The sequence below is a fragment of the Poecilia reticulata genome, chromosome 8, assembly GCF_904066995.2.
Source record: "Poecilia reticulata chromosome 8, P_reticulata-male-v2, whole genome shotgun sequence".
Classification (NCBI taxonomy): domain Eukaryota; kingdom Metazoa; phylum Chordata; class Actinopteri; order Cyprinodontiformes; family Poeciliidae; genus Poecilia; species Poecilia reticulata.
The window spans coordinates 17,696,891-17,717,083 of NC_088837.1; the positions used below are offsets into that span (position 1 = coordinate 17,696,891).

The 20,193-nt window shown below is 39.4% G+C and overlaps 1 protein-coding gene and 1 long non-coding RNA gene across 15 annotated transcripts in view; one reads left to right on the plus strand and one right to left on the minus strand.

Annotated features, from left to right (window-relative positions):
- Positions 1 to 20,193, plus strand: part of col5a3a (collagen, type V, alpha 3a) — a 53,139-nt gene that overhangs the window by 17,401 nt on the left and 15,545 nt on the right. For 3 of the 6 annotated variants that reach the window (XM_081610108.1, XM_081610110.1, XM_081610106.1), the window contains exons 5-41: positions 226 to 348; positions 2,775 to 3,170; positions 3,902 to 4,024; positions 4,122 to 4,235; positions 4,330 to 4,383; positions 4,494 to 4,535; positions 5,597 to 5,659; positions 7,200 to 7,274; positions 7,438 to 7,521; positions 7,668 to 7,724; positions 7,988 to 8,041; positions 8,163 to 8,216; positions 8,348 to 8,401; positions 8,917 to 8,970; positions 9,200 to 9,253; positions 9,767 to 9,811; positions 11,903 to 11,956; positions 12,055 to 12,099; positions 12,306 to 12,359; positions 13,883 to 13,927; positions 14,252 to 14,305; positions 14,937 to 14,981; positions 15,286 to 15,339; positions 15,896 to 15,940; positions 16,060 to 16,113; positions 16,215 to 16,322; positions 17,507 to 17,560; positions 17,903 to 17,956; positions 18,063 to 18,107; positions 18,284 to 18,337; positions 18,623 to 18,667; positions 18,762 to 18,815; positions 18,942 to 18,995; positions 19,195 to 19,248; positions 19,356 to 19,463; positions 19,754 to 19,843; positions 20,057 to 20,110. In XM_081610108.1, coding sequence (XP_081466234.1) covers positions 226 to 348; positions 2,775 to 3,170; positions 3,902 to 4,024; positions 4,122 to 4,235; positions 4,330 to 4,383; positions 4,494 to 4,535; positions 5,597 to 5,659; positions 7,200 to 7,274; positions 7,438 to 7,521; positions 7,668 to 7,724; positions 7,988 to 8,041; positions 8,163 to 8,216; positions 8,348 to 8,401; positions 8,917 to 8,970; positions 9,200 to 9,253; positions 9,767 to 9,811; positions 11,903 to 11,956; positions 12,055 to 12,099; positions 12,306 to 12,359; positions 13,883 to 13,927; positions 14,252 to 14,305; positions 14,937 to 14,981; positions 15,286 to 15,339; positions 15,896 to 15,940; positions 16,060 to 16,113; positions 16,215 to 16,322; positions 17,507 to 17,560; positions 17,903 to 17,956; positions 18,063 to 18,107; positions 18,284 to 18,337; positions 18,623 to 18,667; positions 18,762 to 18,815; positions 18,942 to 18,995; positions 19,195 to 19,248; positions 19,356 to 19,463; positions 19,754 to 19,843; positions 20,057 to 20,110 — 2,670 coding nt within the window. The remainder of the gene's footprint in view (positions 1 to 225; positions 349 to 2,774; positions 3,171 to 3,901; positions 4,025 to 4,121; positions 4,236 to 4,329; positions 4,384 to 4,493; positions 4,536 to 5,596; positions 5,660 to 7,199; positions 7,275 to 7,437; positions 7,522 to 7,667; positions 7,725 to 7,987; positions 8,042 to 8,162; positions 8,217 to 8,347; positions 8,402 to 8,916; positions 8,971 to 9,199; positions 9,254 to 9,766; positions 9,812 to 11,902; positions 11,957 to 12,054; positions 12,100 to 12,305; positions 12,360 to 13,882; positions 13,928 to 14,251; positions 14,306 to 14,936; positions 14,982 to 15,285; positions 15,340 to 15,895; positions 15,941 to 16,059; positions 16,114 to 16,214; positions 16,323 to 17,506; positions 17,561 to 17,902; positions 17,957 to 18,062; positions 18,108 to 18,283; positions 18,338 to 18,622; positions 18,668 to 18,761; positions 18,816 to 18,941; positions 18,996 to 19,194; positions 19,249 to 19,355; positions 19,464 to 19,753; positions 19,844 to 20,056; positions 20,111 to 20,193) is intronic. The other 3 variants (XM_081610107.1, XM_081610111.1, XM_081610112.1) reach the window with 3 other exon arrangements.
- The window catches only part of LOC103468740 (uncharacterized), a 138,304-nt gene that overhangs the window by 5,553 nt on the left and 112,558 nt on the right, over positions 1 to 20,193 (minus strand). For 5 of the 9 annotated variants that reach the window (XR_014088686.1, XR_014088685.1, XR_014088682.1 and 2 more), the window contains 5 exons: positions 18,398 to 18,529; positions 14,204 to 14,303; positions 13,852 to 13,904; positions 11,797 to 11,945; positions 6,233 to 6,347 (listed from right to left, as the gene is read on the minus strand). This is a non-coding gene — a long non-coding RNA (uncharacterized LOC103468740). Of the gene's footprint in view, positions 1 to 4,543; positions 5,679 to 6,232; positions 6,348 to 11,534; positions 11,645 to 11,796; positions 11,946 to 13,851; positions 13,905 to 14,203; positions 14,304 to 15,409; positions 15,499 to 15,596; positions 15,673 to 18,397; positions 18,530 to 20,193 lie in introns of those variants that run through there. The other 4 variants (XR_014088680.1, XR_014088683.1, XR_014088681.1 and 1 more) reach the window with 4 other exon arrangements.

Genomic DNA, 20,193 nt, shown 5'->3' on the forward strand with positions numbered 1-20,193 from the left:
TTTTGACTGTTTCTTGCACAAAAAAGAACCCCCTCCTGGGGTTATAGGACCACTGTGAGCAATTGTCTGTGTCCATGCTTCACTTTTATCAATCTGACACTTTGATTTAGTCAAATGATTACCAGCCCAGTCTTAAGGTGTTTTGAAAATGGTTCTTCACTTTGTAGCAGTTTTTTTTATAACTTGTTTAAAGAGAGCATACATTTTTTTATTTCTTGATTTCAGGGAGATATTCAGCAGCTGATGGTTGTGGATGACCCCCAGGCTGCTGGCAACTACTGCGTGAACTTCATACCAGATTGTGACTTGGCTTTGCCATACAACAGTCAAACTGTGGGCCAGCAGGAGGTCAGTACTGCAAGAGACCTAGCAATGCTAATCAGAAAAAGCTATGCTTACACAGTTTAGCTCTAGATTAATTTCACATATTTGCAAGATTTGCAAGGAAAAGAGCCCAAATGTATCACTTACACTTTGGTAAATATCTAGATGTGCGTCTCATGAAATTACCACTTCAAACTTTATGCTACTTTTGGTATTTCAAATGTCTGACTTTAAAATCTTAGTAAACGTCTTGAGATTTTCCGTTCACAATGTCAGAGAATGTCTATTGCAAATATATGCTTTTTTTCATGGAAAATTCTACTTTTTTTTTTTGCAAGTTTACAACTTTTTCATATCAGAGAATATCCAAGTTCTTTCCAGTAAACTGTGAAATTAATCTAGAAATTTTTGTTTGAACTAAATTTTTATCTCGTAACACCCATTAGTGAAATATGAAAGTTTTATTTATTTATTTTTTTACATTTTGCACTGTATTTGGAATTTTCTGTATTATCAACTTCTTTTACTGGATGCTTAGAGATCATGATTTTTATAATATGGTCTAAGAGACACTGCAGGCTTCTGATTATTGCATCTGACTCCAAGTCCCCTTGGCTATTGAAAAGGGTTTGGTGACTCCTGCATATCATAAAACTATTCAAAAAAGTATTAGCTTACTAATAGACACAGTTGTGTGTTGCAAAGGGTGTCTGCAAAGAGACTGTACTGAGATAAAGAGGGAATACACCAGCTGTTGAGGCTTGTTTTGAAACACAGCCAGCATGGAAGCATTTCTAATATCAGGTGCACTTTTGGCAGCTCACACTCTCACACTAAAACACAAAAACAGGAAAGGAAAGCCAAAAAGAACATACATCCGACCACACATCTGTACAGCATGCCAGAAGCAAATGACTCAACAGCTCATTCTTTCCTCAAGGCATGTAAAAAAAAAAAAAAGATTCTATCAGGGATAAAAATGATTATATATGGTTTCTGGTGATAAATGAAAGAGGTACGGGGAAAGGACGCAGCTGCGCATGTGGACGGGTTCCAGGAAGCACATAGTTTTAATTCAGCTCATGTTTTGTACACAGAAATAATTAAATAAATGAATGGCGCACAATGCGGCTGATCATCGATGAAGGAATGAAGGATGAGGCCATCTTGGTAGTCACACAGCTGCCTTTCATAGACGTACAGCTGAATGAGAAGCTCTTAATCCAGAGCGTGTCAACATCTCTCACCAGACTGACCTACTTCCCATCACACTCTCACTCACTGCCCATGTTTACCAGCGGATCTAAATCGTGTCACATTTCACAGGTTTTGCCTTCCGCAGCATTTTCAGGCAGAGGCCGTTCAGATAAGTGACATGCATCATAGCTCTCTCAGTAAAGGGACACACTTTTTCAGGAACAAAGATAGTTTTAACATTTGTTGGATCATACACAAAGTATTTGAAAGTAACCCTCTGCATATGATGATGATAAATATAAACTTTAGCACATATTTTTCGCACTACAGAAACGAGCTTCAGAGGGCTTCATTGAATGTAATGTGACGGACCAACTTAAAGTGGAGCAGAAATTGGCAGAGGAAGAAAAACTATGAAAAGCTTTTTTTTTTTTCTTTACAGATAAAATCTGAAGATTTGTTGTGCATTTGTATTCAGAGGCACTGAGTCAGCAGCAACTCCTTTTTGCTGCTATAATAACTCAAGTCTTTTGGGTGTGTGCCTCCACTGCACTCGGCCCTCTCTTTTGGAAGGTAGATCAAACTCAGTCAGTTCAGAACTCTGAACATCAAATTTTGCAAGTCTTTATTCAGATCTAGCACTAGGTTTTAATTGTGTCATTCCAAAACATGACTCCAATACTTCGATCTAAACCACGCCATTGTTTAGTGTCGTCGTCCTGCTGGAAGAAGACAAACCTTCAGGTTTCTCGTTCTCGTTATCATGTTCCACAATGAGAATGGTGATGTGCAGTCAAACTTTTCTTCCGCAAATAGCTCTTCATGATGATCAAAAAGTTAAATTTTAGTCTCATTTAGCCAGAACACATCATTCCACATGTTAGCTGTATGGCTTGTGGGGAAATGCAAACAGGACTTCTTATGGTTTCCTTTAAACAATAGCTTTCTTTTTGCAACTCTTTGTAAAGGTCAGATTTATGGAGTGAATGACTAATAGTTTTTATATCAACAGATTTCTTGTTTCTACCTGACCTTTAAATCTCTTCTTCAAAAGTTACCACGAGAGTTTTTCTATTTTTGTTTCTCTGGTTGTTTTAGTAAGTTTGCAGGTTAATAAGTTGTTCCATAAGCTTTTCATCAACAAACGATGGAATGAACAGAGCTCTGTTGTGTTTTTATTTACCGTACTATTTGCTTTTGTTTTTCCATTTTCCACTTTTGCTTCTGCTCTGCATTTCAACATTTGGTAATAGAGCTCCCATCTTGAGTTGATGCAAAGTGGCCAACCAACTGAACCAAGTAAGCGCTCTAAGAAGGACAGGAGAGGCAAAAAAAACAAAAAGAAGAGGGACAAAAACTCTAAAGGAAAACGCAAAGGCAAGGGAAAGGGCAAGAAGGGGTCCAGAAAGAGGAAGCATGAAGAGAAGGGTCCAGAGGAAGACTTTCACAGAGTAACTACGCCTGCTGAGTTTCAGCCACAGGAACCTTTCCAGCCCACAGAACTACCACAAACTGAGGGCGACTTTGAAACTCTTCTCCCCATTGACCAAACCACCATGGTGATGCCAACGCATAAACCCGACTTCGTCCCTGAGGGCCCCACCTTGGTGCCGCCTAGTACACTGCCTGTATCAAAGCTTATCAAGGAGGTAGACAAATCTATCAGTAGATGTTATCCACTCTAATACCCTCCAACCATTTGTGGTTCTAACCAGACACTGCCCTTCTAACCGTAGCGAACACCTCTTCCTCTTCTTATCACTCGAGTTGCTTATCACAACTAACCAGCACCGTCCTACTCATCACCTAATCTTCATCCAGCAAATTCGGGTACTGCATCCTAATTAACAACAGCAACAAAAAAAAAATGTGTTTCCTCTTTACTGAATGTCTATTTGTAATTTTGGAAAACACACAGAAGCAAATCTAAAATTTCTTCTCAGCAATTACGTATCTTAAAGTTCAGTCAAAATGAATTCTGTGCTTGGATGGCGGCTAATTAAGAACATGCCACAATGACTCGTGATAATACTACCAGGTTTTAACTTCTCTCTCTAATAAAAAAAAAAAAAATTGTATGACTCCTCCATGTTTGTTACTTCCAGTTTGTCAAGTGACGTTATCCTGTTCCCACTGTTTTCTGTCAGTCTCTACCAGTTGTCACATGAATCTGATCAGCTAATTACACTTCTGTGTTGTAATTAACTGCACACCTGTGTCTCAGTTATCCAACCCATTTTAATGAAATCACCCTTTCTCCCTAACATCCATTGTTCTTTAAAGATTTGCCTTCGCAGGGAGCCACTGCGTCTCTCAGAGAGGTCTCAGTGCTCTCTGGTTTGCCTTCATGATGACTCATTTGAAACTGTGTGCTGGCCAGCAGGAAATTCCAGCAGTGAACACACCTCTGGTGGTGGAGTATGAAGATGACGTTTATGGAGATTTACATGAAGACCTCTCGGTTTCTACGGTGACTGTGGTTCCGAATATTACTGATTACGAGGTAGGACGAATCACACAAAACGCAATAAAGTGGGCGACTTCACGTCAGAATAAAAACGCTGATGAACTCATTCACTAACAAGTTTCTAATGTTTCAGCATATTCTTGAATACGAAGATTTTTTGAACGACACACAGTATGAGGAATATGAAATATATGAAGATGACTTTGACTTTGCAGAGCGGGAAAGAGCTGAGACACTGGATGTTGAGGTAAATCTGGCGCTTAAATTGGAAAGTTCTGGTTTCTCTCTTGCTTCCTTTGATTCATTTGTAGGAATTTGTATCTATTGTTTCTTCACTACAGGCTATACTCAGAGCGGAGAAAGGCCAGAAAGGAGAACCAGCTATTATTGAACCGGTAAGCTGCTAGAGGGTTCAATTTAATAGTACAGCAGTTCCAGTTATGTGTGCAAGTGAAGAATATTGTATTTTCCGAATCTGCATTACATGCAGTTTGTTTGTTTCTAGGGTTTCTCAGTGGAAGGGCCCCCAGGTCCACCAGGCCCAGAGGTAAGACACAGACATTAAACAACTGCATCAAAGTGATTATAACTTAATGACAAATCAAAATATGTTTTACATAAAAATGCATTAAAAAAATATCATTAAGGAGGAAGGAATACAGCAAGTCAATGAATCGATGTAATCTGTTGAGGTTTTTTTTAAACACTTTTTAAACTGATTTGAATAATAAACTACATTGAAATCACAGCCGGATGCGTGGGATCAGTTGAAATGTATGTGACATTGAACTAAAATGTCCTCCAAGACAATAATTTGTTGTTAATTATTGCTATAGAAATAAGCTGAATTGAATTAAAAAGTTCAAATATTTCATAAAATCTTTAACTTATTATATATACTTTTTGCACACAGGGATTTATTTCAAACTACTTCAACAGAGGAGCTCTAAAATGTTCTGTTGGACAGCTGTGCTGACATTGGGCTTAATGAAATATAGTGGACCAACACCTGCAGAGTGCATGGCTCCACAAATAATCACAGACTGTGGAAATGTCACACCGAGCACCTCAACCCTCTTGTATTTTGTGTATCTCCACTCTTCCTCTAGACTCTGGGACCTTAATTTACAAATTAAATTCAACATTTCACTTAAGATTTTACTGGAATTGTAAACAGCTGAGCAACAAACTCGGATAAGGTGTTTCTGTTGTTGTCTGTGGTTGAGGTGTGGCCAATGAGACCTATATATTTTACTTGTCTTATGCAACACTGTAGTGCTCTGAGAAATAGCTGTCTGGTTTTTGTTAGTTGAAAAACAAAATTATTAGAAATAAATGCTTGAAATGTTTAGCTATTTGTGTGATGAATCTTTATGATACATCACTTTTTAAATTGAACTCCAGAAATACATTAACATTAAACTTAAATTCATTGAGGTGCACTTGCACAGATTATGAGGAAATCGGTGCAACATCGTAAACTAGCTGAGCAGGAGAATTTTACAGCTTTTTTTTTAAGCACTTGGAGAATCAAAAACATTTATTGTTCAAGTAAAGTTTATGTTACAACACAGCCATGAACTGTACAAAATACTGTTCTGTTTGCAGGGACTTCCTGGGCCAGCTGGACCAACAGGCCCTCCAGGACCCAGGGGAGATCCAGGTGATCTGGTGAGTGTGGCTCACAGTTCTGTGACAAATCAGAGATTGGAGGACACAGTTGTTTACAGCGATTTGAGATTCACCTTTTACTGGAGGGACTAATAAACTTAACTTGACTGTCTTATTCTGTAACTAGAATAAATTAGGACAGCAAGTTATTGACATTAAATCTATGTGACTGGAATACAAATACTACATATTTTCTGTTTTATCATTGTGACTTAAGATAACTGAATAAACTGAACTTAGTTTGGTTGAAGGTCAGTTCATCTTCATCACACTCAGGAATACTGGCCCTTATCAGTGTGAGCTCATTGTCACCATACTTAGCTAAGCTACTGTTAACTTAAAAACAGGGACATTTTTGAAACGTTTATTGCTATTTTATGCAACTTAGTGGCAAGAAGAGGAAGGAAAATATCCATAAAAAGATATTTTGACTGTTGGTAATTTAAAAACTCCCTGAAATTAAGTCCTAACAGTCCAAACTCTGTGGTAGCGTTAGCCACAGCATGCACTCCATTCTGAACAGTTCTTAAGTGTTTAATGCAAAAACACCACATACATGTATAAGATACTTACAACATGGCCGGCTCCGCTCTTTTTCGAATGGGCTGTAGGGCTTGGTCAGGGGTTTGTTTCCTCTAAACTGGTGGTGAAAGCAGCTGCATCCAGAATCTCCTTTTCAGCTCAGGTCCTGGAAACAAAAGCAATGGTTAGCAGTAGCAATGTGGGTCTCACACAGGCTAGCTTGAAAGTTGGGATGTCTTCTTAGATCTTGTTTACATCGGCAAACCCACGGGAGAAGAGTAGCAGCCAACATCGACTGGGGAACCTGTAACTCCAAGGTTCTGTTTGCAAAAATTCAATGGATGACAGAAAACAATTTTGTATCCAAAGCTCCTGGATAAAGAGTCTGCCCTCCCCAAGTGAAGAAAGGGGGTTTGTGTGCTGTCTCCCCAATATATATTTTTTACTTGACATATTATCCAAAGCATATCTTTTTCTAAATTGTTAAAGAGGTAGCTGAAAATGAATGAGTCCATAATCACAAATATTTTTTCCGTTACTCAATTTTGTTATATGACAAAATACACATCTTACACTAATCTATTACTTCAGAGGTCAAATGGGCAGATTCTTGCATGGATTTTTTTTTTTCGAAAAAGAAGCTAACACAGGCCTGTCCACTTAAAACCTCAGAGAAATAACTATCATGACACACAACATCATTTCCTTATCTCCCACACCAGTTTCTGTGCATGAATACAAATGAGCAGTCACTGAAATCTAGGCTGTTCAGATCTGCATTGGCAGATGGGACGAAACATCTGTTAAAGTGAGCTCGTTTCCAGCCATGTCCTTACATTCATTTCCTGGAGATTTAACCTAACTCTGAGCAGTATTTGCCAAATTCTATCCGCAAGATTAGGAAGGTCTGTCCCTTATATAGTATCACATGCATAATTACTTTCTGTTTTCAGAAGATAGTTGGCTCCCCGTAACAGGAGGCACAATCACTGACGCTTTTCCCGTCCTCTTGTTTTAGGGTCCCCAGGGACGCCCTGGTCTTCCTGGGGTTGATGGGATCCCGGGTCCTCCAGGAACCCTGCTGATGCTGCCAGTAAGATCTTTGTTGCACACCAAAATGCATGGGAAAACACACACATCTTTTTTCCCTTAATGTTTTATATTGGCATGACCACAAGGGGGGGCTGTGTGACTAAGCTTCATTTACATTTGGGAATTCAGCATTGGGACTTTACTTCTCCTTTCACTGCCAACAGTTCCACTTTGGAGGGGATTCACAGAAGGGGCCGGTAGTGTCTCCCCAAGAGGCACAGGCACAAGCTATCCTGCAACAAACCAAGGTTCCCCCTCACTGGTGTCATAATAAAAGATCACTGATAATCACATTGTCATTTTTGCTAAATTTTGATAGTTTCTTTCCATATGAAATTTGAAGTATTTTCTTTGGCTTAATGTGACATAAAAGATAAATATGTTTTTCTTTCAGCTGTCACTCAAGGGGCCTCCAGGTCCACTGGGTCTTACAGGGCGACCAGGTCCAGTGGTAAGTGACTCAGATCAAATTTAAACCAAACCCCAATGCCTTGCCTATTTTCTAACATTAAGGGTGCAAGATTTTTTTTCTCCACCTTCAAACTCTAGACACTCTTTTCTATCTGTCATTGTATTTCTAACCCCGACAAAATACACGCTCACTGATTGCTTATCTTTATGTCTGAAAACCTGTAGGTGTATAAGTCACATTTTTTCTTAAAGGGGGTTAATTTTTTGATTGTTGTGAATGGGAACATATGTTTCATTTTGTAGGGTCTTCCAGGTCCATCCGGGCTCAAAGGAGACCGTGGAGACAACGGCCCCACTGTACTGTTTTCTCTACACTTCCATTATACAGTTTTTCTCAGAATATCAATTTTGTTTTGTCTTCTTGCCTCCCCTTTTTCACTCTTTTCCATTTGCTTTATCCCCTGCATCTCTTACATAGGGACCCCGTGGGTTGCCTGGATCCCCTGGAATTAATGGAAAGTCAGGCAAGAGGGTAAGATATCTAGAGTACTGAAGGTGCTCTCAGATGATATATTTCCTATCTGGATATTGTGATCAAAACAGTGCAAAATGTGCTGATAAAAAAAAAAAGAACCTACATTAACTGGATTAAGTTTCTTATAGGGACGTTCAGGTGTGGTTGGAGGCCGTGGAACTCCTGGTGAAACAGGTGAAAAGGTAAATAATACCACAACGCAATAGCAGCAGATGCTATTAAAGTGCGATGCCCAATCAACTCACTTAATAATGTCAACGTTAATTAATTTTATTGGTCCTCATTAGCCTTGAATTCAGCAACATCACACGTTTAAGCAGTGAGGTATTTTAACAGTAGCCAGCAATCTCCGTTGGCTAGTGTAAGCCTTTTGGTATCGACCAGCCCCGAGCCTATAACGTGTTATTGACAACCAGGCACCTCAACACATAACAGCTGCAGGAAGAGCTTAGTAAATAAATCAGCCTCCCTTGATGGTGGTTCTGGCTGAACGAGGTCTTTATCAGTCAAAGCAGCGTTTTAGCTGACCTGCTGCTAGTCTCAAAGCACCCTCTCCTTCTTTGACACACACTCCAAGCAGACGAATCTGCCAGGGGAGACTGTTAAGACAATTCTGCTAATGTTTACACACTGCCGAATGTGTTTGTGTTTTCCAGGGTTTAAAGCATTTGTTTCTTTTTTTTTTTTTACGTCTCAGGGTGACAGGGGTTTTGACGGCCTGCCAGGTCTCCCAGGAAACAAGGGACACATGGTGAGCTTTGTTTGCTATTTTGACATTGTTGCTGTTTTCATTTAGTCTTTAAATATGAACTCATTAACATGTCATGCATAAATACTTTATAAATCCTAAGGTGAATGTTTATTTAGTAATTATGATGATTTTTTTTATGACAGGAAACATATGTTTACTAAAAGGAAACATAATGAGCTATTTCTGCTAGAGCAAAAAAAATATAATAATAAATGCTTCTATTTTGTAGGGGGACAGAGGAAGGCCTGGTCCTTATGGGCCTGTTGGAGAGTCAGGAGAGAAGGTGAGTGCACTAAAGTTTTCATAATATACTTGCCACAAACAATAAAAAAATATGATTCTTTATCTCATTTTGATGTTTTTTTTAATCTCAACATCAAAATGGAAAACCTTTCCTGATCAATAAATCAATTTGATAAACCATTTAGATGGGAAAATCATCCCAGATCTAAGCAGGCTTAGATTAAATACAGTCATAGACTCTTGCTCTATTAACTCTTCTTTGTTGGCTGGAGTTCATTCAGCACAAAGGCTCACAAAACGCATAAAATCTGGCTGGTGCATCTCTGATATAAGCTTTAAAAAATGAAAGCTAGCAGCTCAGGCAGCACAGAGCTAACCTGTGATGAAGGCCGAGTAGCTTTGAGAGGACGGGTCGTCGTTGCTTGAAGATCGTTTTCTGTCCCACAGCAAATTTCTTTAATGAACTGATTCCATGGAAATAAATGTTCTCAAACTAGAGGCTAAACTGAAGAGTTGCATTGGATTTAATCATTTTATTTCCCTTTTGTTCTAGGGATCTGATGGACCTGTGGGACCAAGAGGTCAACCAGGTGAACCAGTGAGTATTCAGATGTATTTTTTTTTATCTCAGATCATGCGGACAGCTCACTACAGCAGACCCTCACGTGATTTTGGTTCTCTTCTTGATACATACTCTGCTTTTTCTCTTTAAGATTTTTTCAGGTCTTTTTTGTGGAATTTAAAGACCACAAAAAAGACCTGCTGAATCCAACTGCACAAAATAAGATCTTATTCCTGTGTGAAGCCAAATTTATGATTTCTTCATTTGCAACAAGTCGTTCAGTTTGACTTGTCAGTACCTTTAATCTAAAAGTGTCAAGGCCTTTGTTTTTTTTTTTTTAGGTTATTAGGGCAATTTTTGCCCAGTCTCTTTCTTATTGTTGAAGCATGAGCATCGTCCTTACCCAATCAGGAGCGAAGTGCTTTGTGATGGTGATCCAGGTTCTTTAGTGGTCTTTTGGAGTAAATTTAGTTGGCCAACTACTCCTAGGAAGATTCATCACCATTTAAAACTTTTCTATTTGTGCATAATGGCTCTTATGCCTTGTTTCCACTGATCATTCGTGTGGTTCGGAGCGTTATTTTATGGTTCGCCGTATAAGGAAAGAATTTCCACCACCAGATGGATTCTCACCAGAGAGCCGGGAGTAAAACCCAAAGGGCTAACGTGGCATTATACCAGTATTGGTAGGTCTCGTGTTTGCTGCAACCAGTGATGTTTTTCTGTCTCCCAAACAATATACTCTGTTGTGTGATGCTAGTAGCTCCTCCCTAACCATAACCAGCTTTTTAAAAGCTGCGGTTGGTTTTCGATTTAACAAGGGGTGCAATTTGCTATTCATATGACCAGATTGGTTTGAATAACTTTTTTCCATTAATACATAGACACTATTCAAAATTGGAAAGAGAACTTGTCAGAAAACTTTATATTATAGTAAGATAGATGTGTGTTGATTGATAAGTTATAAAATATTTAAAATAAATGTGACATAGCCACAGTTGCTCATATAGCAGACAGTAATTATTGTAAAATACTCTGCAACAACTTTTTTTTTTTTCATCATATATGGTAGGAAGGTAAAGGATAACAAATCTCCAAAATGTGACTACTCCAGCACAGAAGCAAAAGGTTGCATGTTTTGGTCACCAGGTTTTCATAACAACAGTTCATTTGATGGCTCTTATACAAATCTATCCGTGGTGTCGGTCATCATTTCATAGGTCGCTATATCAAGGATTAAAACAAAAATACGAATAACTTCCCCACTTTTCCACTGTGGAGACCGTGACTATCAAAAGAAATCCGTTTGATTTGCCCTGCACTCCGTTTTACATTTAGCGTCTGTCATCAAGATTCTCACCGTTTTCTGTGAACAATCCAGGAAACTGACAGCCTTCCAGCAGACCAAAAGTTCACACCACTTTTGTAGAAGCCATTGTTTGGGGCATCTGCTGTGAAAACTGGTTAATTGGTTACGACTCGCTTCTATCTTTCTCTCAGTAGGTAGGGTTAGAGCTCAGCAGGGTTTTGTCTCTCCAAATGGATCTCTCAGTGCTTGAGGAAATAGAGCTGCCATGTACCATGTAAGGGAGAGTCTGATAAACCACAGAAACATTGGGAAGGAATGGTCTGTTTTGAAGAGAGACAGGGAGTGATAGGAAAAAGAATAACAGCGGGAGACAAATAGAGGACGGAAATGCGGTCGGTGGTGAATGAGATGAGATAGATGGAGCAAGCAAAGAGAGAGTTTCAGCAAGGTAAAAGACAAAATCCTGGCCTGAATGATTATATTTCCATATCAATCACTTCCCAGGAGATCACAGATGTGGCTTTGGAACAGGTGGCTTGGCCAGCCTACAAAGAGGGAGGCTGAAACAGATCACACACACACACACACACACACACACAAAAGAAACAGATCACACAAGGACAAACCAGGGAGTTCAGGCTTCATGGCAGGCACATACGAAAATGACATGTTCAGTCACAGAAATACATAGTCGACGTTTTGCTGTCCTTACATTTGGCCCCTCTCCTTAGTCCTGATTTGTGGTTTAGTATTCCACTCTTGTGAAGCCAGATCATGACTCCAGGTTAGCTTCTGAATATTTGCTGCTTTTTCTCCAGGGTCCTCGTGGTCTTGTTGGGTCAAGGGGGCCACCTGGCCAACCTGGCCAAATGGTAAGAGAAATCATAACCACTAATTATTTTATAGTAAATAATATTTCTGGAAACTGCAGTATCTAAAAATAAAAATTTTAATGTGTCTATTTCATCAGGGGATTAGTGGAATTGATGGAGTCCAAGGATCAAAAGGCAACCTGGTCAGTCTTTCTGCTTCGCTTCAGAATATGTATCAGTTCTTTGTGGTTAAATGTGAAACAATGCAAGAGATTTGTTTAACAGTTAAGTACAAAAACATATGTCAAAGTGTAATTCCCTGATGAAACAGAAATGTTTTTATTTAATACAGGACATAAAAAAAGAACATCTACATACAAAGTATGCTCATTGTGGTATCTGTTATTAGGGTCCGCCTGGAGAAATAGGACCCCCAGGTCAACAAGGAAATCCAGGAGTTCAGGTACAAACAAAGGCTTTTCATTCAGTTTACATATTTCATAAATCCTCTGAAATATCACAGCACTAGTAACAGATGCAGCTGAGACCAGATGTTTACATAGAATGCATAAAAAGCCACAGGAAATCTTTTTCACTATTTGATTGTAATAAACATCTTCTGTTTTAGGTCAGTAAGGACGAGCTTCTTTTTTAATTTGATTAATTTCAGAATTATTTAATTTTATTACTTTGTTCAAACTTTGAAGTTTTCCTACATTATCAGTATGCCTTTAAACTATTTGGGAAAAGCTTCACGATGATGCCATATACATCATAGTGTAATTTACAACATTTGAGTTAGGATGTGTACCTGTGGATGTATTTGAAATCAACAACTCAAACACACTGTTTCTTTGCGGGACGGCATGCGAAAATCAAAAGAAATCAACTAAGATATCAGGAAGAGAACAGCAGTCTGGTTCATCCTTGGTACAATTTCCAAGTAGCCTGAAAGTGTCACGTTTATCTTTTCAAGCAATCATATGTAAGTACAAACACCATAGGTGCTATCGTACTACTCACAAAAGACATGTTCTGCATCTCAGAGATTGGCATGCTTTAGTGTAAGACGCCGTTATCAACTACAGATCAAAAGCAAAGCTGAAACTAATGACAGAGTCATTATCCACAGTGTAATGAGTCCTACAATGACCCGGGCTGGAACGGCCACTAAGTGTGGAATAAGCTGCAAAAACAGCATTAAAAAGTCATATTCCGGTTTGCAAATGCAATCAGTTTCTACCATGTTTTAACTTCAGGATGTAAAAGTTTGGGCAGGAATGTGTCTTCAAAATGAACAATAGCTTTCAATCTGCCTTTTTATAAAATTGGTTTCAGGACAATAAAGTCAATGTTTTGGAAAAGCCCTGATCTCGCTCTCAGGGAAATTTATGTTCAGGGCTGAAAAGCAGTGTGTGAGCAAACCTGACTCAGCAACGGATTGCTCTGTAAGGAGGAGTGACCAAACATTAAAGATACTGAAAACATTTGAAGCAAGTCATGTTGTTTAAGACAATCCCACCAGATATTAATGGAATGTATGCACATATTTCTGAATAAAAAATGTGGTTGTTTGCAAATAGCAATAATTGTAACAATCCTAAATGAAGTAATGCTGGAAATGTTTCTTATCAAATGTTGTTGGAAAAAAAATTATTTCTTATACAGTGCATGGAAATACCTAATTCATAACATTTTATACTTTCTTACATCCAGAGTTGTTTTTTTTTTAAAGTGTGCTTTGACAAAACAGTTACTTTCTCTGGAAGTTGAGTGGTTGTTTGTCCTTTATGCCAGTTAATGATCCAAGTTAAGCAAATTGGAAACTTATTTACCTTTTCATATATTAACATTTTCACCACCATTGTTTACTCAGATATCCTACCCAGACACAATCATAAAGTGAACATTTAAGCAGCACTTTGACTCCTAAACATTTTGAAATCAGGTATCACCTAATCCGATTGTTGCTTCGCTTGATTTCAGGGGTTTCCTGGCCCTCAGGGTCCTATTGGATTGCCAGGAGAAAAGGTAGGTTACATGCCTCCAAGTTGATTTACGAAATAAAGCTATGACCTCTCAACCCCTGTCATTCCACACCCAGGGGAAGCAGAACAGTATGACCAACCACTTCTAGCTAGAATTCTGAAGAAAAAGGGACCTAGACAGAAAATCAATACTCAGCAAACAGACAAAGACATTTAAGACTGAAGAAAGCCAATGTTATTGAAGCAAGAAGTGGAAAAGAAATAAAATACTCTCCTAAGTATGATATGTAACCTGCCCAGTGGTAAATTGGTCCCTTACGTATATCTCAACTGGTTTAGTATTCTTTACTGCCCATGTTTGTTGCAGGGTCCCCAGGGTAAAGATGGGATCCAGGGCCTACCAGGCGTTGATGGTCCTCCTGTAAGTAAGCACTGGTAAACACATATATGAAGGTACATGCAGAGCTGTGAGAAAGTGCCTGGCCCTTTACAGATTTCTTTGTCCCATACTAACCCAAGTAAATGCAAAAAGTAGTTTGTAAATGATAATTTCAGTGAATTATTTCTCAAAGCACAACACAAAGCATTCATGAAACCCAAGTCTCAAGGTCATATGATTGCAATTTGCCTTCAAATAATAATTTTATTATCGTATTTTTAGTAGAGCTACACAATTTAGTATGCTCTATATATTGCGACATGGCCAAACACTATAAGATACATGAACTGTATGCTAGGTAGCAAATGTTGTAAGCTGATCCAGCGCAGCATGGCATTTGAAACGACTACAGATCTTCTTGCAGGGAGGCTTTTCTCATAACAAGGAATTAATTTTCCATTGCAGTCAAACACATTTGTATGAGCGTCACATATTGCCCTTTCCATTGTTCCTGCAGAGCTTTGTGACAGAATGATACTTCATAATGATTTCTTACTTTCAGTGACACCTTCTCATTTGTTAGTTGCATTCACAAAATTCTGTTATGAAGAGATATGAAATGATGCATCACTAGCAGTGATCATACAATGTACAATCCATCTCTCTGCTTTAGGGTCACCCGGGAAGAGAGGGACCCCCAGGAGAAAAAGGCGTTCAAGTGGGTAACTGCATGTCTGAGGCTCATCTGCCGTGGTGCTGTAGGGAGATTTTAAAGCGACCAAATCATTCATTTTTTCCGGTCTGCTGTAACGGTGCATTCAGTCACAATGAGGCGTGTCATTCCGACCACTCTCTTCCAGTAATGTCATCATCTTTATTAAAGTATTAGCCCATTAGAGGCAGTGCTGTGCACTCAGAAACATTTGCAATTTCTCTGACCTTAAAAGATGGAACATGGTGACATTAAAACACCATTTCATTTTTTATTTAAAAAAAAAAAGGGATTTTTTTTTTGTATGTAGGGTTTACCTGGCTCCCAGGGACCTGTTGGCTACCCAGGCAGCCGTGGAGTCAAGGTAAGGCATAAATTGTCCATGATCTCTGATGTTCACTGATATGTTTACTCCCTCTGCTGTTTCTTCTGTCCACATGTCTGCCATTGATGGACAAGCTGTTAGTGTCAATAAGTGACAGCTGACTGGTGGAGGAAGAGTTCCTCAGTTCTCAAGGGACTTCTATCAACAGAGCGGAGAGCACTGGATGTTTAGGAGAAACGAGCAGGGCTGAGATGTCACGAGTCTATTTTGAGCAAATGAAATTAATTTCTTCTTACTGTTTGATTGTGTGAATTGTAAACAACAGTTTGGCTCAACTGTCTTTAGGGCTTGCTGTACTTTGCTGTAGAATGGCTGTGATAAATATAAGAGATCATTGAGATTAAAAAAAGCAACACTGTCATATCAAGAGAAAATCAACAGATTAATTCTTAATAATTAAATGTCTTAGACTGAGTATATTATTCAAATAAAAATTAAACCAAGATCCCAAATTAGGTCGATAGTATGTATATTCTTCAGAATTTGATTGTGATTCTTGTCTTGTTATAATTATATTCCTTGTTGTTTTCCCCAGGGAGCAGATGGGGTTAGAGGTCTGAAGGGGAGTAAGGGAGAAAAAGTGAGAACATTCAATAATTTTTTTTTTGACTGTAAATTGTGGCCGACTTCTCAAACTGTATTGCAATGATGAGATGTAAACGCTGTCACTACTTGTCACCTCTCCTTGATGAATGTTAGGGAGAAGATGGCTTTCCAGGAGCAAAGGGTGACATGGGTATTAAAGGAGACAGGGTGAGAATCCCATCTAATTGCAACACTCATTGCGACTTTTCAGCAGCTACTTGCAGAGACAAGAATTATCCCTCATTCTTCCTCACATATTTGGACTTTAGGGGGATAATGGTGCTCCTGGTCCTCGTGGAGAAGATGGACCAGAAGGACCAAAAGGCCAGTCTGGACCTGTCGGAGATGTGGGAACGCCTGGCATAGCAGGGGAGAAGGTATGTGTTTTTTGTTGTTTGTTTTTTTTACATTTCTGCTAGACCGATTGTTGTGCACTGCTCCTTGGACACCTCTACCCTGAACTGTGGAGTTCAACAAGGCTCGATTCTGGCCCCATTATTATCTTCTTTTCACATTCTTCCTCTTGATAGCACTATTCAGTTTGTTTTTTTTTCTGATTGTTCTTATCGCATCTAAGCTGATGAGATCCAAATTTCTCTCTCTTTCAAAAGACACCAGCTGAAGAATTTCTCCATCCTTGCCCAGTGTTTGTCACACATTAGTGACCAGTCATTTTCTGGTTTTCACATTTTCCACATATGCTTCTCAGAGCACTTCTGAAGGTCACAGTAGACTGGTGCAGAGTGGAGACGCATGCAGTGTAAAGCCAAAGATACACAGCTGGTGTCCGATTTTTCATGGTCTATTCAGAAAAATCGGATCATGATTTTTTTCTGATTTCCCGCCTGACATGTAGGCATTACATTGAAGGCTCCTACTTGACAATCCATCAATGCGCCACTATACAGTATTCGTGCAACAGTAAATACCAGAAATCCCACCAGCGTAAACAGAAGCTGGTCCAGCAGTAAACAGAAAGCTGTAGCTGATTGCTGTTTCACTCTTTCATTTTTTTTCTGTACTTCTGAGGTCTTACTTTTTTTGTGAGGAAAATATTTTAGTTTATGTTTTCCCCAAAGCGGACATGTTTTACTTTGCCACTGTGGCTCACTTCCTGTCTCATTCCCATCGCTGCACTGCTCCAAACAAAATGCACCTCCGGTTCTTCTTGGTCAGACAGTCAGAGACGCAGTGAATCGTGACCGCTCTGCTACGCCTCGTTGACTTTAACATGGTCTAATTGCTGCGTATGCCATCTGACCCTATTTTCCATCAGATTGGATTCCAAAACGTATCTGGTGGGTTCAGGGTTAGAGGTGTTAAAAGGTGTCGTTTTGAGATTTTGTCAGAAATATGTTTATTCCATAAGTAATTTTATTTCAAATGTCCATTGTGAGATTATGGCACTGCAAAAATCTGTAAATTATTTCCTTCTACTGACACCCCTTCTAAATATTTAGATTGGAGAGTGCCATTTTTGTCGTCCTTTGCTGTGAGAAAAGTGCTGAACAAACCTTTTTTTCACTCCTCGTGTTTATCTCATGTCTTTCTCTCTTTCCAGGGTAAACTTGGGGTGCCTGGTCTGCCCGGTTACCCCGGACGACAAGGTCCTAAGGTGATTTTACATTAAGGAGCTATTACCATCAGTCAATGCACTCTCAGTCCCTCTATCAGAGCTTTAGGCTGCTATAGATATGTGCCTTTGCTAGTCTGTTTCCTGTCTTATTAAAAATAAAGTATGATAAATGGCATATTCAGAAAGACTATTTTATTTATAGTTCATTAGTGACATCTATTCATTACATGTTGATGAATGATGTATTTAAGGCTGTGTTGGGCTCATGGATTAGATTTGCTTTAATTTGATACAGTGGTTAATTATAAGTTAATGAGACATTGGGGATGACGTATGATAAATGGAGCGCTAAGGCTGATTAACTTCCACTTGTGTCTTCAGGGATCACTTGGCTTCCCTGGTGTGACCGGATCCCTCGGAGAAAAAGGAAGAAGGGTAAATATTACCCCAGCATTTTAGTCAATATCACATCGCATGCAGCTCCATGTTGCTGATAAATAATCATGTAAGTGATAAATAACTGTTGACCTTTGCAATGCAGGGTCCTGCCGGTCAGTCGGGTTCTGGGGGTCAAAGAGGTCCTAATGTAAGAACGCTAAGTATGCGTACAATGTTTATGTCTAAGTAGGTGCCACAGGGTAATTACACGTTGTGGTAGTGACTTGAACCAGCAGATCTCTTTTTGGTTTTCAGATAATTAGATATTTATCTTCCACCTCTAGACATACATGCACTAATAAGACAGATGCTTGTTTTCCAAAGGGATCCCGGGGGGGAAGAGGAGCAAAGGGGCCGACTGGAAAGCCTGGAGAAAAGGTGAGCTTCGTGGCATACAAACGCAGACATGCACTTGCAGTTATACATACATAAACACACCTGGCTGCCTCATAAAGTATGGATGAATGCGTCGACCGTGATGGAGCGGGTTGTTGCTTTTCACTTCTAGATGACAGGCCATCTGGCATAGTGAAAACATGTTGTCTGGCAGGGGGTGCTTCAGTCTACGTTCTCACATAGGAGAGTTAAACAGAAAAAGAAATATTTAAGCGAATGACGTTAAACTGAATTTCTGTCTTATGTTTTGCTTTTTCCTCCTGGAAGGGATCTGCTGGACAAGACGGTCCTCCAGGATCTCCCGGAGAACAGGTGAAGATTTATTTATTGGATGAAACTGACTGCAAATAATCTGTAGGCTGATATTTTTGGAAAGGGAGTTTGACAAACTGTGTTCTTGTTTTAGGGTCCTCAAGGGCCACAGGGTCAAAACGGAGAAACGGGACCTAAAGGACCCAATGTGAGTGGGTTAAGCGTTTGTCGTGTGATTTGATTTGTTACTCATTTTCTATGTGTACTTTTCACCTAAACCATTCCAGGGTATTTCAGTTAGGTTAGTAAAAAAGACAAAAATCTTTGTTTTCAGGGTCTACCAGGAAAGGATGGATTACCGGGTCATCCAGGTCAGAGAGGAGAAGCAGTGAGTCATGCTTCTATCTAAAAAAAAAAAAAACGCCCCAAAGAGAGGATTAAAAATGTTAAGAGTGCATTCACTGAGTAGATTCTGCTGAGATTAAACATGATCTATTGATTCTAATAAAACAAGCCCTCAACTCTGGAAAGTACTTTGATTAAACTTAACTGAAGTTCAGACTAACAAACTTAATGTTTTTCTTCAGGGCTTTCAAGGCAAGACTGGGCCTCCTGGCCCCCCAGGAGTCGTTGGGCCACAGGTAAGCAGATTTATCTATAGCCTTTTGCAGATGTTGACTTTTATAGTAAGCTGTTGTTTAAACAAGGTGTTTTTGATTAGCTGTTACATAGCTTGTTTTATCTTCAGGGGAAGTCTGGCGAGACAGGGCCAGCTGGAGATAGAGGCCATCCAGGTTCACCAGGACCACCAGGTGAGCATGGTTTACCAGGAACTGCTGGAAAGGAGGGGGCCAAGGTGAGTGCTATTCATCACATTGACAGGTCACCTACTATCATGAATAATACGATTAGATAAAGCCCAAGGACTCTCTTTAGCTCTGTTTGAATATCTTATCCTCTCAGTCTAATCCTGACTTCTAATTAAGTGATAATTTTACAGAGGGAAGCTCGAAGCGTTAAGCGTATTTTGAATCACGAAAGACAGATACACTTTCTCAATATGACTTGTGTGATTTTTTGACAGCTTGTGTCTGCTGGCTACTTGCCATGTATCTAACCCCAGGGGTGGTCGTGTGTTGGTATTAGGGAGATCCAGGTCCAGCGGGAATCCCAGGAAAGAGTGGCCCTCCTGGACTGAAAGGCTTCAGAGGAAGCAGAGGGACCCCCGGTGCTATGGTAACACAAACATTCAAACATCTCATGTCTTCGCCTGATCTGACTTTTAACAGAAATGTGTCTCTTTGATTTGGATTACAGGTGGAGTATTAGAGAAATATATATATATATATATATATATATATAAAAGGCTAAAGTAATTACTAACTCATTGAATGGTACAAGGTACTCGTTCCTTGATTGTGATGATGAATTTTTATTTTTTTTTCGCAGGGCTCTGCTGGTCTCAAAGGTGGAGAGGGTCTACCTGGTGTTGCAGGGCTTACTGTAAGTTTAATTTGAGGAAATTGCCTTTCATGCCATTTCCTGACCTGTGTTGATGTAATATAGAACTGTAAGACTCATAAAAC